The sequence below is a fragment of the Oryx dammah genome, unplaced genomic scaffold (assembly GCF_014754425.2).
Source record: "Oryx dammah isolate SB20612 unplaced genomic scaffold, SCBI_Odam_1.1 HiC_scaffold_29, whole genome shotgun sequence".
Lineage (NCBI taxonomy): Eukaryota > Metazoa > Chordata > Mammalia > Artiodactyla > Bovidae > Oryx > Oryx dammah.
This window is the reverse complement of record NW_024070213.1, coordinates 19,816,758-19,833,968: the sequence shown is the minus strand read 5'-3', so window position 1 is coordinate 19,833,968 and position 17,211 is coordinate 19,816,758. Positions and strand designations below refer to the sequence as shown.

The following is a 17,211-nucleotide window of genomic DNA, read 5'->3' as shown; positions in this document are numbered from 1 at the left end:
TTCACAAAAAGTTGAAAACAACATAAATGTCTAGCAATACAGGAGTTCCTGAATAAATTATGGTATAATCTATATGGATAATAACTATACAATTGTTTTTAAGATCACACTTTAGATGAATATTTTTAAATGAGGAGACAGAGTAGAAAACGAGTGATTAAAAGTACTGTGTGTGGAATGACACCAACTCTGATAGCAAACAAAACATACAGGTAAAAAACTAGAAGCATATACACCAGAATTTTATAGTGGAATTATGTTTTTAAATACTTTCTAAAATATGTTTATCTGCAATAAACATAAATGGAAAAAGAAATCTTTTTTTTTTTAAATTATTTATTTATTTTAATTGGAGGATAATTACAATACTGTGCTGTACGGCCTCTGCCATACATCAACATGAATCAGACATAGGCCTACTTGTGATGCCTCTCTCCTGAATTCCTCTCCGAATCCCTCCCTAACCCATTCCCCCAGGTTGTCACAGAGCACCAGCTTTCGGTTCCCTGAGTTATATATCAAACTCCCACTGGCTATCTACTTTACATGCAGTAGTGTGTATGTTTCAATGCTGAAATCTTTTATTTTCAAATAGCAACCTGTAAGAGAAAGTTCCTAAGAGACAAGTTATTTATTTAGTCATAATATTTCTTGTGTACATGTATCTATATTTATGCACATACATTTTAATCAGTTGCTCTTGCTAGTAGTTTCTAAGGATGCAAGTTTTTGTTAAAAGATTTACTTTTTGTTTCCGCCAAAGCTATGTTTGTTTGTTTTTTCTGTCCTTCAATGTAGATTTTGAATGTTATTTTACATAGCACCGAAGTGGTTGGTTAGTTGAAATGGAAGAAGATATATTCACTACCATTTTCCTTTCTCATCAGCATCAGCTTTTGTCATACAATTTCCTTTCATCACTTTGGTCAAGAGGAGGGGCAGAAAATTTTGAGTTAGAGCATGATTCAAAGACAATTCATGTCTGCCTCCATCTTACAGCCTCTCATACACCCAAGGAATCGGGGATTGTAAAGGCCAACTTCTCTTACCCTGGTCTGGTCAGTTTTTTCCGTCTGCATCACTGAAAGGCACAGACACAGGTAATGTTCGCTTTTATTGTCTCAGATCTTTGTAGCTGAGTATCTATTAGTCCTACTTATTTAAAAAAAAGATTCTAGAGAAAAAAGATTCTCAGAATATGATAGTTTATTATAAATGAGTTGGCATGAATATAGGAGGGATAGGAAAGCATGTTTTAAAAAAACTGATTGGGTTAGAACTGCATTCACTCTATGGAGATGAAAACTGTAGTTCAGCATTTATGGAAAATTATTTTCTTTTTAAAAACTTGGTTATGATTTTTTGCTTTGTGTTATCAAAATAAAGAGGGATTTGGGGGGTCAATAACTTTTTCTTTAGGCCTAATGGTTTACATATTGTCTTATCAATCTTGAAGTGTTCTGTAGTAGAAATAACCCTTTTTCCTTAGGAAAGTGGGAAAATGTGAGTAATCAAGTTTAGATACTAAAGAAAAGAATTAAAGAATATAGTTACATGTGCTATTTGTTTTCCATTTTTACTGTTTATTAGCATCTTTTCACACTGATTAATATAAAAACAAGGTATGTCATAAATATCTACAGTTTAAAATTTCTTTTTATATTGATATCAATTGATAGAGTCATTTATGGGTATTAACTAAAGACTGCCTGTTAACAAATTTTATTTTCACGTAGGTTTCTCTGGCAGGTAGAAGATTATTTCTTTAAGTTTAATATGCACAGAATCATTTGGGATTAAAAATACAAGTGTCTGGGGTCTAATGTAAGAGATTTTTATTTGGCACTTCTCCCACGAGGCACTGGAATCTGAAATGTTAACCAATGTGCAGTGTTAACCCTCAATAATTTTCTTTTGCAGATGGTATATGGGATATACTTTGGTAGAGTCATGTTATAGTTGAAAAGAACAACACAGTATATTTATCTACTCAGGTCAAGAAATAATTATCACAAACTGATATTCCAATCCTTCTAAGAAACTTTTACTATCAATAATGTAGATCTGAATACATAATATATATGTATATGTATTACATATACTTTCTAAGCCAAGATATTTATGTTTTTCAAAATCTCAAAAAATATAATTTTTGTTTTTTGAATTAACAGTTTTAAAAGTATCTCAGTAATTTGTGATGGTATCACTTTGCCTAACACTTGTATATGTGTCTTGAACATTTTGAGCTAAATGGAGTAGGACCCAGCCTATTTAATCTATCAGTAAATTAAAAAAAAAATTCTTCCCATATTTTCTAATAATATGGCTATAGTTACTAGGAATATAAATGACTTTAGCAAAAATATTGAAAGTTTCTTATTTCTTATATAAATCAGGCTCAGTCTACATACTTTGGGCCCTTGGAGGAATTACTGAGCACACATCCACACGCGCACACACATGCATAATCTTAATCCTAGTATATTTTTACAAACGGACATTTTAATTTTCCTTCGGAATGAAATCATTCAGTTGAAAGTTTTAACGCAAAACATATATTTGTTTACTCTAGAGATGAGTGATCAAGAAGTGACTTATTCCACCCTGAGATTTCTTCAATCACCTTCAGAGTCACAAAACAGATTAAGACCTGATGGTACTCAAAGACCTGACAAGACTGAGGAAAAAGGTACACGTTTGAAACATCTAGATTCACCTGACTCTTGAGTGCTTGCTAAGTCACTTCAGTCATGTCCAACTCTCTGTGACCCCATGGACTGTAGCCCACCAGGCTCCTCTGTCCATGGCATTTCCCAGGGAAGAATACCAGAGTGGGTTGCCATTTTCTCCTCCAGGGGATCTTCCCGAACCAGGGATTGAACCTGTATCTCCTGTGGCTCCTGCACTGCCGGCGGATTCTTTACCACTAGGCCACCAGGGGAAGCCCTCTTATGGACTGTCAGACTTCTGACATTAGAAATAAAAAGTTCTATCCATATTCTAGGTGTTCAGTTGATAATAAGAAACCATAATGGTCTTTAATGATCCTTTAAAAAAACTTGTGAGAATGTAGAAATTAATGCATTCTTTTAAACTTGAGAAGGTAATAGAGTGTTTTTATTCAAATTTGGTCAAGAGAAATTCACAAGGACTCTTTTTTAGTTCCCCAACTAATCGAATCTGCACCCCCTGCATTGGAACTACAGAGTCCTAACCACTGGATGGCCAGGGAAGTCTCTTGTGAGGGCTTCCAGAGTAAGAGACAGACTAGAGTCTCAAGAAAACATTGTGGTTCCTAGAGAAAGGTCTTACAGAATGTGAAGACATGAGAAATATGCATTAGAAGCAGTGTTTTTATTCAGACAAAAGGTATTTTTGGTGTCTTAAATATTTACCAAACCTTAATGGCAATGAAGAAACGAAAATGTTCAAATCAAAAGGGCATTCTAGCTTTTCCATTCTCTCTCTGTACCTTCAAACAGTGTCACGAACTCTAAACTGAAAATGACTTTTACTGATTTAATATAGTGTCCACCAGAGATACAAATTTTGGAGATATATATATATATATATATATATATATATATATATACACACATGTATATATATAGAGAGAGGATCTTGAAAGTAGGAGAATAAATAGAGCATTGCTAGAGAAAAAAAAGTTTGAAGATAAATGGAGAAAAGTTGATTTCTAGGAAGTTCTTTAAGAGATGGGGCCCAGTAACATTTGCAGCTTCAGAATACTCACTCTTGGCTTCCAATTTCTCATGAATATTGCCTACTTTTTCCTTCTTCTTCATGATTAGTTGTGATCACAGAAATATGCCTGTCATTATGGATCCTCACAAATGATTATTGTGTTTATTGCCATCTGTGCTTTTGTGGACAGAGGAGCCTCGCAGGCTACAGTCCATAGGGTTGCAAAGAGTCATACATGATTGAACACCCCTCCCCCCCCACACACACCTGTCTGCTTTTCTAAGGGATACACACACACACACACAAACCTGTCTGTGCTTCTGTGCTTTTCTAACAGAGGCATTTAAAAAATCCTCCAATACTCTTCTTGTGGTGTAGAATTTCTGCAATGGGTGCATGTAAGTAAAAAAAAAAAACCTGAGACTTTAAAATTATAATTACTAGATGGCAAATTAAAAACAGTTTGTATCATGGATTTCTGTAAAACATTTTTTAAAATGTTATGTATCTATTTTTGCCTGTGCTGGGTCTTGGGTTGCTGCTTTTGGACTTTCTCTAGTTGCAGTGAGCAGGGGCTACTCTGTTGCCATGCACTGGCTTTTCCTTGTGGAAGCTTCTTTTGCTGAAGAGCACAGGGGCTTCCCAGGTGGCACAGTGGTAAAGAATCCTCCTGCCAATACAGGAGACTGGGGTTTGATCCCTGAGTTGGGAAAATCCCCTGGACCAGGAAATGGCAACCCACTCCAGAACTCTTGCCTGAGAAATCCCATGGACAGAAGAGCCTGTGGGCTACAGTCCATGGGATCACAAAGAGGCAGACTACTGACACGCACACGGGTGCGCGCGCGCACACACACACACACACACACACACACACACACACAGGTTCTAGGGTGGGAGGGCTTCAGTCGTTGTAGCACACAGGCTCCACAGTGGTGGTGCATGGGCTTAGTTGCCCAGCAGCATGTGGAATCTTCCTGGACCAGGGATTGAACTGGTATCACCTGCATTGCAAGGCAGATTCTAAACCACTGGATCACCAGGGTAGTTCCTGAAAATTTTTAGAGAAGATTGTTTCTATGTTTCAAATGGGGTCCAGGTTAAGATGAGTAGTGGGCCGGGCTTTGTCCCCAATGATCACTTTCTTCCTTCTTTATTTAAAGAGTCTTCAGTGCCCTGGCACGGCATTGCAGTGACTCTTGGGATCCTCTGTTTACTTCTCTTGATGACAATCACCGTGCTGGGTATAAAGAGTAAGTAACTGAAATACACCCAAGTCTGAGTGATAGAAATAACCACTCATTGTGTAGGTACCAACCATGCTCTATCAATCGTTCCATGGCTATAATCAGAGAATGTTCCAGGGAGTCTTTCTTAGTGATTTTTTCCCCAGATATAATCACAGTGTGATTTTCATTTTGTTTATCTATTCCTGTATCTCTGAAGCTGTAATGAGCTGTCTCGTTCTGTATAAGACAGGTTAACATTCTTTCTGATATAGGACTTAGCACAGAAGACCCCCTTTTCCATGAGGGATACCATCTCAGACCCCTAGTGGTGCCTGAAATCACAGATAGCACTGAACCCTGTACATACTATGGTTTTTTCTTATTCATACACACCTACAATAAAGTTTAATTTATAATTTAAGCATAGTAAGAGAATATGTGAATTGTGAGCATTGCTACTCTTGTGATTTCAGACCATTATTAAGTGAAATAAGGGTTGAATACAAGCGCTGCATACCCCGACAGCCATCTGATGAAGGCTACCAAGTGACTGATGAGAGTGGGATACACTCGACAAAGGAATGATTCCCCTTCCTGGGGAACACAAGAGGGATGGCTCGAGTTTCCATCACACTATGAGAACTGAGTGCAATTTAAAACTTGTGAATTACGTATTTCTAGAATTTTCCATTTAATATTTTCAGGTTGTGGTTGATGGGGTAACTCAAACTGCAGAAAGCAAAACCAAGGTTAAGGGGAAACTATCGCAAAGAGTCAGACACGACTGAGCGACTGAACTGAACTTAACTGATTGTAATATTCTGCCTTCTAAATTAACATCACTTTGAATCTCAGATACAAATTCTTTGAGAAACGACTTTCTCTTAATTTTTAAAAAATCTATAATAAGGAAATGATTTAGTAAAATGAGTGAGTCTATGTATGGATGTTAGATGATCTTGAATGTGGCCTTTAGCTTTCATTTGAGTTCCTTGACATCTTTAGGGAAAGGTACTAATATCTTACACTCAGATAAAACTATATATTTGGGTCTTCCTCTCTTTTTTCTTGTGGATATTCTGTCTATTCCAATGATATTGGTGTAATTTCTTCATGCTATTTAGTGTAGATTTTCATACTCAGAAGATGTATTGCTAAGTGTTGGTCAATTTTTCCTTTGGTGCCTATTTGTAGACGACACGCTAACTTACAAAGAAATTGAACTGAATGCTTAGATGGTACCATCATAATTTTATTTAGAAATCATGATTTATTTATTCTACACTTAGGTGGCCCATAGTGAGAAATCTGGTGTTTCAGTTTATATGGTCACGTTGTAGAGGTCTTACTTTCTAAATGTAAAATTAATAATTAAAGGAGTGAAATAGGTTGGTTGTCAAAGTGAGATTTCTTTTCTCCTGTCCTAATTTCAACAGTGAAACTTTATGAGTACTTTAAAAATTATATCTATACTGGTAATTTTAGTTTTCCAGTATATTCAAGAAAAACATCAACTGGAGGAAACTCTACGGAACCTCAGTCAGAAGTATGATGTTATGCAAGATGACAACTACTTAAAGAAGCAGCTTTTGACAAAGAAGACTTCAGAATGTGATAGACTAAATGAAACTCTTCAGCAAATAAAAGGATCAGACTTAGTCTTGACAGAAAAGAAGGGGTTCTATCACGAAAAGAAGTCTTCAGAGTCTTTGCCAAATACAGGTATGGAGGAAATCTTGAATTGAAGACTGCACAATTTTCCATTACTTATTCCTCCTCCAAAAGTTTTGAGGCTTAATACAGGCTTATGTTATGTGTTAGGGACCCAGGTCTGCTAGACAACTTTTAATTTGTGCCTCTTAGATGTAGCATGGTTATTTGAGTTTGCTTATCTCAAATACAGGATTGAGAAGCCAGGAATCATGTTTGGATGAATAATCTTATACTTCCCAAACTCAATTGCAGTTCTTGCCTTCTTATGCTCCCAGAAGGTAAAATAGTGTTATATCAGGGCCCCTGAAAATTTGGATTGCTTTGGACCTGCAGGCAAAGTAGACACTTCAATTTTGTTGCTGACATGAAATATGGAGACTATCAGTAAAAATACATTTAGGCTAAAATAAATGCAAGTCATTTTATTTGTATGCTGTTGTAAAGATAACTGTGTGTTTGTGCTTCCATTCTGCACTAACTTCAGATATTTGATCTATTTTATCATTAACATATTTATTTATTTATTTTTCTTAAATTGTGTTCACTTTTTTTTTTTTTTAGTTTTTATTTTTACTTTATTTTACTTTACAATACTGTATTGGTTTTGCCGTACATCGACACGAATCCACCACGGGTATACATGAGTTCCCAAACATGAACCCCCCTCCCACCTCCCACCCCACACCATCCCTCTGGATGTACTCCCTCCAGGGGGCTTCCCTGGCAGCTCAGCGGTAAAGAACCTGCCTGCAATGTAGGTAATGCAGGAGACAGGAGACGTGGGTTCAATCCCTGGGTAGAGAAGATTCCCTGGAGGAGGGCATGACAACCCACTCCAGTATTCTTGCCTAGAGAATCCCATGGACTGAGCGTCTTGGCAGGCTACAATCCGTAGGATCACAAAGAGTAAGACAAGACTGAAGTGACTGAGCACGCACATGCGTATTCCTTCTAATACATCTACAAGACTTGTCAGAGTGTTGATGTTTGTGTAATATTGTGTGATGATACTATTCAAAACATCTAAGAAATAAGAATATTAAATCTCATACAATAATAAACTCTGTTATGCATAATGGAGTGAATTGGCCTGATTAATCAACTTCTAAATATTTTGCTTAGCGTTTATTATACAAAGAGATTTTGCATATTTGATATCATTTAGGTATGGTAGTTAGTAGAAATGTACTGTTTCTATTACTGAAGAATTAATAATGTTTTTTTTGTTTCTTTTGTTTTATTTTTTTACTACCTATAACAAATTCAGATTTCATGCTGTAGAAAGGTTCACATCTTGTTTTTTCCCCTTCTGTGGCCATTTTTCCATAGCCTTTTTTTTTTTTTTTAATTATTTGCTTTTGGCTGTGCTGGGTTTTGTTGCTGCACGGCTTTTCGCTGGTTGTGACGAGTCGGGGCTACTCTCCGGTTGCAGTATGTAGACTTTGCATTGCGGTGCCTTCTCTGCAGTATGTAGACTTCGCATTGCGGTGCCTTCTCTGCAGTCCGTAGACTTCGCATTGTGGTGCCTTCTCTGCAGTAGGTAGACTTCGCATTGCGGTGCCTTCTCTTGGTGTGGGACGTGCTCTAGGGCACACTGGCTTCGGTAGTCATGGCACAGGGGCTCAATAGTTGCGGCTCCAGGCTCTAGAGCGCAGGCTTGATGGTCACGGCACATGGGCTTAGCTGCTCCATGGAATGTGGCATCTTCCCAGATTAGGGTTTGAACCTGGATCTCCTGCATTGCCAGGCAAAGTCTTTACCACTGAGCCACCAGGGAAGCCTCTTCCATAGTTTTAAATACTCCTCACAAACATGTCTTTTAATGTTGTATATTATTGCATTGCATTTGTAACAATTTAAATGTTTTCTTTATTAGACTGTTAGACAGTTTTGTCTTCTATAAATAATCATAAACATACTTTGAAGGATGAATAATATATTGATTTGGTATATTTTAAGCAATGAGGACAAGAAAAATTTCCAAAGAATAATTTTAATTTTAGTTAGAAGGGATTTCAGAATTTCTAAACATTTATAAAGTTAATTTTATTATTATAAAAACAGCTTTTCTGTGGTATTATTAATATGCAAAAAGCTGCATATAACTAATGTATGCAACTTGATGAGTTGGGACATATGTATATATGCTTAAAACCATCCACAATTAGGGTAATAGGCCATATCTATCACCTTCAAAAGTTTTCTTATGTCCCTTTCTGCTCGGTGGTAAGAACACTTAGCATGAGGTCTGCCCTTTTAACGTTTTTAAGTGTTTGGCTCATTATTAGCTACAGGCACCATGTTGTACAGCAGATCTCTAGAATTTATTCACCTTGAGTAACTGAAACTGTATACCCATGAAACAACAGCCCTTTCTCCTGCCCAGCTACCCCTTTTCTACTTTCTGTTTGACTAGTTTTTACATCTCATACGAGTGGAATCATGCAATATTTGCCTTTTGTCATTGGCTTATTTCACTTAGCATAATTATCCTCAAGTTTCATCCATGCAGTTACCGATGGCAAGGTTTCATTCTTAAGGCTGAATAATATTCCCTTTATTTTTTAGATGTATGAACTCTATGTTTAGTTTTGGCAATAGACAAGAAGTAAACATGATATTGTTAATTGTATGTTTCTTGATACAGGGCAATAAAAACAATGTTGATTCTGTAAAAGCAGTCACCTTTGGTTAATCAAGAATGTGCTTCTCAATCGTTCTCTATCTCTGTTTCCATAACCTCAGAAGCCCAGTGCTGGAAAATTAATATTCCCTTTAGAATATATCACATTTTCTTCATCCATCAATGGACATTTGAGTTGTTTCCATTTCTCGACTATTGTGAATAGTGCTGCAAAGACTATGGGAATGCAGAGTTCTCTTGGCATTCCAGACTTCTGATGAAATTCACATTATCATTATTGATAGCTGTTAAGATTTTTCGTGATAAATATCTTCCTCAGCTTAACAAAATACCAGATGAAAAGACATTTAATGCTTCACCTTATGTATTATATAGGCAAACTCAAAGAAGTCTCCTGGTGGTGTTGGGGAGTAAACTGTTACTACTTTACTGCTGAAGCTAATACCTGGATGGGATGTAACCAGACTTGCCAAAGTCACGATTCATCTCTTTTGAAGATAGATGATGCAAAAGAACTGGTATCATGGATTGTTATATGTACTTTTATCCTCTAGGCCTCTGTCTCTCACCTTTGGGCCCAAGATACTGAGAAAATGGGGGAGTTTAGAAAGAGGAACCTTCAGTTATTCCTTGGGTCATGACTGCCAAGTGAACAAAAATTGTATAGTTAAGAGTCTCAAAACAACCACAATAAATCAAACAAACAGATTTTCCTAGTGAAATATCTTTGGTCTTTCCTTCTGTTAAACTAATTACTTAAAAGTAAGAACCGAAGAACATGAAGACTGTAACACAGAGAGCCTCCTTGAGGATAGGAGCAGCAGCTGCTTCTTGGAGATCGAAACTGATGGGCTAAGTGTGGCATTCATCACAACCCCTAGTAAACATTCCCCTCTTGGTGAATGCTATTCTCAAATACCTTCTTGTTTTCCGTAAAAAAGATAAAAATTTAATGAGCAGAAGAACTTGCCTACTAATAAGAATATGATCTTGCTATTTTATAAGCATTCAATACATATTATCTATCCAGATGAGCACGATTATTTCCAAAATGGAAACCCCCTTTAAGATGCAGTTTGGGTCTTTGCAATCATCTCCTTTACTTAGGACTCTGAAAAAAAAAGCATGCTTTTCCTTTGATGAAGTACTTAGTGAAGTGTAATTGCTCAGTCGTGTCCAACTCTTTGCGACCCCACAGACTGTAGCCTACCAGGCTTCTCTGTCCATGGGATTTTCCAGGCAATAGTACTGGAGCAGATTGCCATTTCCTTCTCCAGGGGATCTTCCCAACCCAGGGCTCGAACCCAGGTCTCCCACATTGTAGACAGACGCTTTACCATCTGAGCCACCAGGGAAGTCTTAACCCTTTGGTAAATGGCAGCCTGGAGCCAACAGTTATTTTTTCCCTATAAGGTGATAACTGAAAACCCAAAGGCAGTGTAGTTTAGTAGTTACTGTTAGAAATCCAGGAGCCAGACTACCTGGTAATGAATTCAGTTCTGCTGCTGACTAGCCAGGTGACCCTAGGCAAATTACTTAACTGCTCTGGGCCCGTTTTCCCACCTGCAAAATGTAGATAATAATGAGAAACATAAAAGTGGTGGTAGTTTTACAAATTAGCTTTATGGCAATTTTCATTGCATCTGTAGGCAATATTCTGGAGGAGGTAATGGCAACCCACTCCAGTATTCTTGCCAGGCTACAGTCTGGGGTCTCAAGAGTCGGACACAACTGAGTAACTGAGCATGCACGCATGTAGGTAGCATTTACTTGATCAGTATTTGTATATATTATACCAATATGTATATCTCTCAAAAAGAATTGTAAAAAGAGAAAATACAGTGACAATAATATTGCATTTATCTTTTAAATTTATTGCAAATAAAAACTATCCACACACACAAAATGTGTTTTTACGGAGAAATGGTTGCAACTATCAGTCTGAAATCTCTACTTATTATCTAGAAAAACAAAACAAAATTTCTATGCAAATCTAGCAGATATTTAAATCATAACATGAAAGAATTATGATGTCATCATAAAATAATTTTTTATGTTTGTTGCACTAAAATAATTAAAATTATGTTTAGAAATATATTCAGTCATTTAACCAGACATTATCTACTATGTCACTTTGATATATTACATTTGGGGGCATAGTGAATATTTCCAAATATGGCCCTGTTTCCCTCTACCCCTTCCAACTACTGAATTACAGCAAGTCTTTTTTTTTTTTTTATGAAGTTGAAGGCTCTAATGCACACATCCCCACAAACATTTGTTATTTTAATAATTTGTTTAGAAGATTTCTTCTTTCACTTGGAATATGTAAGATTATTTTTCTTAACCCTTAAGTTTTCTCTGGAGCATGACTTTGGTTTCATAAAATGTCATGTATTATTTAACAACTCTTCTATTAGATATTTAGATTTAAACTTTTCCACATTTTAAATAACCTATTAGATTGGCAGCCATTTGTAAAGAAATAAACTATTAGATGAAAATTAATTTGGAAAATGAAAATACAGGGGTTGAAGGAAGAGAGAGTCTTTTAGAAAGGAAGGATGAAGGAGCATGTAGAAATTAGCAGACCACTGGAAGTAGAAACAGCTGGATCTTTTACCTGACCTTATTTTCATTCATTTAACAGATGGTAATGTAGTCTCATGATTTGGTTTGTTTCCTTTATAGAACCTCCTTCAACCCCAGACTTGTCAAAATTCCTACTGGATTGGATTATCATTTAGGAAAATGGAAAACAGGTGGAAATGGATTGGCACTGGCATACCTTCTAGACTGTAAGTTTCCGGGATGCATTTAAACTCTAATATTGGTGTTGGGTTGGAATGACTGTTTCTAAAAAGAATCTTCATGGAGCTCAACTCATTTTCAGGTAGAAGTCATTAGTAAGAAGAAGGAGAATGATTTAAAAAGTGTTTCAGGAAGTATGGTTAGAAAGGAAGAGAAGCATCATACAGAGTTATTAATATAAAATTACGATGCTAAACAGATGTTCAGAAGCATGTGTTATGAGGACCCCAGACTAAGACAGAATCATTAGGTAAGGTGATTGAACCATTCTGAGTTAGCCATAGTGATCACTTCCATAACCACAAATAAGTATTTTGAGTCTCCTCAAAATTCTGTTGAAACTCCTTTGTATTAGTGGTGGCAGCAATGGTTTAGTCACTAAGTCCGGTCTGACTTTTGCGGCCCCGTGGACTGTAGCCCACCAGGCTCCTCTGTCCATGGGATTTCCCAAGCAAGAATACTGGAGTGGGTTGCCATTCCTTTCTCCAGGGGATCTTCCCAACCCAGGGATTGAACCTGTGTCTCCTGCATCTCCTGCTTTGCATGCAGATTCTTTACCATTGAGCCATCGTAAAGCCTTTGTATTAGTAGTTTATATTAATGATAAATAAACATAAATGTGAATATAATACACGCATGCATGCGTATACACATACACACACCCACATCCTCTCTATAGTCCTTCTATTAAGTGCAGTACTTTGTGAACTCTTGCATTTACATTTAGTTATAATCTGCTATTTAATGATTTAAAAAAAACTGAACAGTTACATTTTTTATTTCTAAGAGTTCTCTTATATCTTCAAATCTGCTTGCTAGTTACTCATGATTTCAAACTGTCTTGAATTTATTGATTTCTTGAAAGATATTTATCATCCTCAATTTATATTTGGTATCCGATCATTTTAATATTTGAAGTTTTATGGGTCCAACCTATCATGTCTTTTGTTCATGATGTCATTTTCTTTGTAGTGGTTAGTGATTTTTTTTTTTTTAAGCCTCTGGAAATTATTTGAGGATTGAGATGAAGGTGGCTTCCTCAAGGGAAAAATTTGCCTTTGTTGGCTGTCTTGGGGGCATTGTGAATCTGAGCAGTTTTTAATTCTAAATTTAGGCTCTGCAAGTAGTGTGATTCTGGGCTGCAAACCTACAAGAGATGTCATTCAGGAAACAATCTTAATGTAATCGTAATCTGTGAGTACAGTTTCAGGTGAACACTTTCAGGGCCAAAATAAGATGCTCACATTGAATAATTAATCAAATCCATGTTAAACACATAGCGCTATGCAAGGGGAAAGAAATGGAGTAGCCTATCACACTTGGATGGAATGGGATAGGTTGTCACAGTTAGGAGAAGGGGCAAGTGTGTGAAAAGATGGCCTGGATCCTAAGTTACACACTCATCATCTGATCTAGCTCTGTGGTATCACACTTCCTTGATAATGGTGGAAGGGCCAGACTTGAGATTTTGAGTAAGGGGGTCAACAGACAGAAGGTTCTTGTGGCCAGCACATACCTTTTCTCTACTGGGTTGATACAGGGGCAAGCATGCCTGGTTAGAGCTTCAGCTTTGCAATTAACGTGAGGGGCAGCTATGGATTCTACTGGAGTTCCTCAGGCAGGGGGGCAGAATGAGTGCCACCAGTGGGTGACAAACTTAAGACTGAATGTAGAGTGTCTATGTTCATTGTGTATATTTTATGCATGATAGTTTATGTCCACTTGATTCTTCCTTCTTTTCCTATGTTCAGCACTCATGGGTTCTACCTACTCTTTGTCTTTGTGCTCAGTTGCTCAGTTGTGTCCAATCCTTGGACTGTAGCCCACCAGATTCCTCTGTCTATGGAATTTTCCAGGTCAGAGTACTGGAGTGGGTTGCCCTTTCTTTCTCCAAGGGATCTTCCGAAACCAGTGATTGAACCTGTAATTTCCGAAACCAGTGATTGAACCTGTATTTTCATCGGCAGGTGGATTCTTTACTGCTAAGCGAAGCCCTCTGTTTACTATATCTAACAAATCGCATAGGTTACTAACTTACTTAACACATCTGGTATTTTCTACTTGTGCTTCACAGCTATTTAGTTTCATTTATCTTCCTTAGTTGTTTCTCTTTTTACCTATAGCATATTTAAGTATTCCTAGGTAATGTAGCAAATGCAAATATTGCATGAGGTGTGGTTTGTGATTTTGGATTGTTAGGTGGGATTATTCCTTTTCTCTTCTGCTTAAATTCAAGGTTCAAGTCAGTCCTAAGGTAGTTTATATTGGAAATATAACACTTTTGTCTCAACCCTTTTGGTAGCTTGTTTTCTATGCACTGAGTTGGCCAAAAAGTTGATTTGGGGTATCCTGTAAGATGTTATGAACTTTTTTGACCAACCCAATAGAATTTTCATCTTGGGCAGAATTCATTCTTTAGTCTGCTACATCTAAGGGAAGGACTGGTTTCAGTGCTTCACTTACCCTTCTGGGTTTCCATCTTTGCTTAACCCTCATAGCCTGAGCATGAATCTGCCTCTTGCCAGTCCATGAACTTACTCAAGAGGTTTTAAAAAATTTTTTCAGCATTTTAAACTATTTTCAACAGGAAGATATTTCTCCCCTAATCTACCACTTTGCTGAAATACAGATCTTGTTTCAGATGTTTTTCCAGTGAAATTTTAATGTTTTAGTTAGTAACTATTAGCTCTGGGGGTAACAGCCCCATAGCTAACTGTGAGAGAGGGAAAGAAAAGATATAACATGCATTCAACAACTTCATCTCTGCCTATATTCCGATTCTACTTTTTCTTTTTAAATTATATTCACATGCAACCTTGTTACCTGTATCATAGAAATTCAGTTCCTCTACTTTTAAATATCTCATTTTAATTGAAATAATTAACACAAGAAAGCAGGTTACTATGTCATGATCCCAGCTAGCAATATTGCTCTCTGATCAAAAATTCCCAGTGTGAAACATGTGAGGTTATAGATGTGATCAAGGAGATGTTATTCTATTTAATGGGATACAAGCAATAGAAAATCTTTTAGTTTATTTATTTATTTGGCTGAGCTGACTCTTAGTTTCAAAAATACAGGATCTTTCATTGTTGCATGTGAACTCTTAGTTGTGGCTTGTTGGCATGTGGGATCTAGTTTCCTGACCAAGGATCAAACCCAAGCCCCTTACATTGGGAGTATGGGCCAATGTACCACTGGACCATTATGGAAGTCCTGAAAATCTTTAATGATGAACTTATCATTAATATTTCCATAGGCCAGATATTTAGAAAATAGACTTAAAAATATGATTTATGTTGTTGTAAGCTGCAGAATTAAACAGTTGACCATGTATGTTTTCTGTCCTACAGTAATTTGACAATAATGAATCATCGTTTTGGGAAAAGTGAATGTGCATTTTTAACCTCAACAAGAATAGAAACTATTGATTGCTATAAAACCTATAATTGTATCTGCAAGAAGAGAATTGATTCTTTCAATAAACACTAAGAAGAAAAGGTGAAACAGAATTTTGTAAAGTTTTTTGTTGTTGGTTTTCTATAGTAATTTGTGGTTAACTATAAATTAATGTTTTTGACTGCAGGACTTAGTTCACTGTAGAAACAGAGATGAGATGGAAGAGGAAGAGAAAGCGCTCTTTTGGACTGTGATCGAAGACATCAGATGCCATGTGTCTTCTTGGGGAAGAGAGAATCATTTTCTCCTTGGAGAGTAGTTACCCCTCTCTTTTAATGGCCTTGAGGAATTGCTCTCTCTTTTCCTGAAACACCCCTAGAATCAATTAGACAACATTGATAAATAGCTTGAGTTTTTTCTTTATCAATAGGATAAATCATTTCAATAGACTCTGGCTTTGAGAGATCATAATTAATAACTAAAAAGTACTTATCCTCCCTCCCACCCCATCAGGATACTTACCTCTCATTAAAAATAATTTTGCTATAATTTCAAGCTTACTGAATAGTTGAAACAGTAGTACAAGGAACTATCACGTAACCTTTCCCCATGGTTACCATTTGTTTAAATTTTACTGTATATGCATTTTTATACTTTCTTTCTCTCTGCCTCTTTCCTTGCTGATTCATTTGATAATAAATTTAGAACATTATGCACATTTGTCTAAATATTTCACAAGAACAAGGATTTTGTCCTCTATAACCATAGAACAATTGTCAAAAATCAGGAAATTTAGCACTGGTACGGTACTACCAGGGAAGTCTGGTGTGATGCAGTCCATAGGGTAGCAAAGAGTTGGACATGACTGAGCGATTGAACAACCAATAGCAGGCTTCCAGTTGATACAGTCTTCTTCATCAGCTCTAGACATGGCCCTTCCTAATTCGAAACACAGCATTACAATGATGAATTCCACCATCACTTTTTATACAAAATGGTAGTGGAAAAGGAAGAAGAAAAAAGACATATTTTCTTATCATATAACTATAAAAATATAGCTATAAAGAGAGCTGTAAAAAATAGCTACCAATACCCTTGTCTCTGTAATAGGTTATAAAGCCATAGTGGAATTTATCACTTTCTATTCCTACCACTCATTTTTCTCATGAAGCTAGTGCCTCAACTAGTTGTGCAGCTGATTGGTGTTGTGATGGTGCCTAGAAGAGCTCTGGTACTGAAAGGTTGTTGCTGAACCATGAAAGACACTGGGATTCTTGGCCTCTGGAGGAGAATTCAATCCGTGGCCAGAGATGAGGCTTGATCACTCAGAGCTTTTGTGTAATAAAGTTTTACTAAAGTATAAAAGAGATAGAGAAAGCTTCTGACAGAGACATCAGAAGGGGGCAGAAAGAGTGCTCCCCTGCTAGTCTTTAGCTGGGTGTTATATAGCTACTAGCAGTCTGCTAATTAAAGAAAGGAAATGTCTCAAAACTTAGAGAATGGCACCAGGCCCCTCACCTACAACACGCATTTTTGAGATAACATTGACACCAGGTGAGTCACCCGGGGCCATAAAACAATTGACATGAATCTTGAAGAAAGACAGATTTCAATACAAATATATAGTTTCATTAACATAGATTAGGAGAACAATGTATTGAAGGAGGAAACAGAACAGGCTCTATCTTGAAATCAGGACTCCATCTTGGGCCG

At 36.8% G+C, this 17,211-nt stretch overlaps 1 protein-coding gene across 1 annotated transcript; it reads left to right on the top strand.

Annotated features, from left to right (window-relative positions):
- The first annotated feature begins 801 nt into the window (after window positions 1–801).
- Window positions 802–16,210, top strand: LOC120858840 (killer cell lectin-like receptor 2). The gene is made up of 8 exons (XM_040235178.1): window positions 802–1,100; window positions 2,573–2,689; window positions 4,866–4,955; window positions 6,417–6,653; window positions 9,664–9,806; window positions 11,980–12,086; window positions 15,453–15,600; window positions 15,686–16,210. Exons 2-7 carry the CDS (start codon window positions 2,575–2,577, stop codon window positions 15,589–15,591), a joined length of 831 nt encoding a protein of 276 aa, XP_040091112.1. The 5' UTR covers window positions 802–1,100; window positions 2,573–2,574; the 3' UTR covers window positions 15,592–15,600; window positions 15,686–16,210.
- Window positions 16,211–17,211: the final 1,001 nt, after the last annotated feature.

Bases quoted from the DNA above. Each gene is read 5' to 3' on its own strand.
- LOC120858840 (XM_040235178.1), top strand. From the start codon at position 2,575: ATGAGTGATCAAGAAGTGACTTATTCCACCCTGAGATTTCTTCAATCA. The intron at 2,690-4,865 runs GTACACGTTTGA...CTTTATTTAAAG, and splicing joins TGACAAGACTGAGGAAAAAG to AGTCTTCAGTGCCCTGGCAC. The intron at 12,087-15,452 runs GTAAGTTTCCGG...TCTGTCCTACAG, and splicing joins ACTGGCATACCTTCTAGACT to TAATTTGACAATAATGAATC.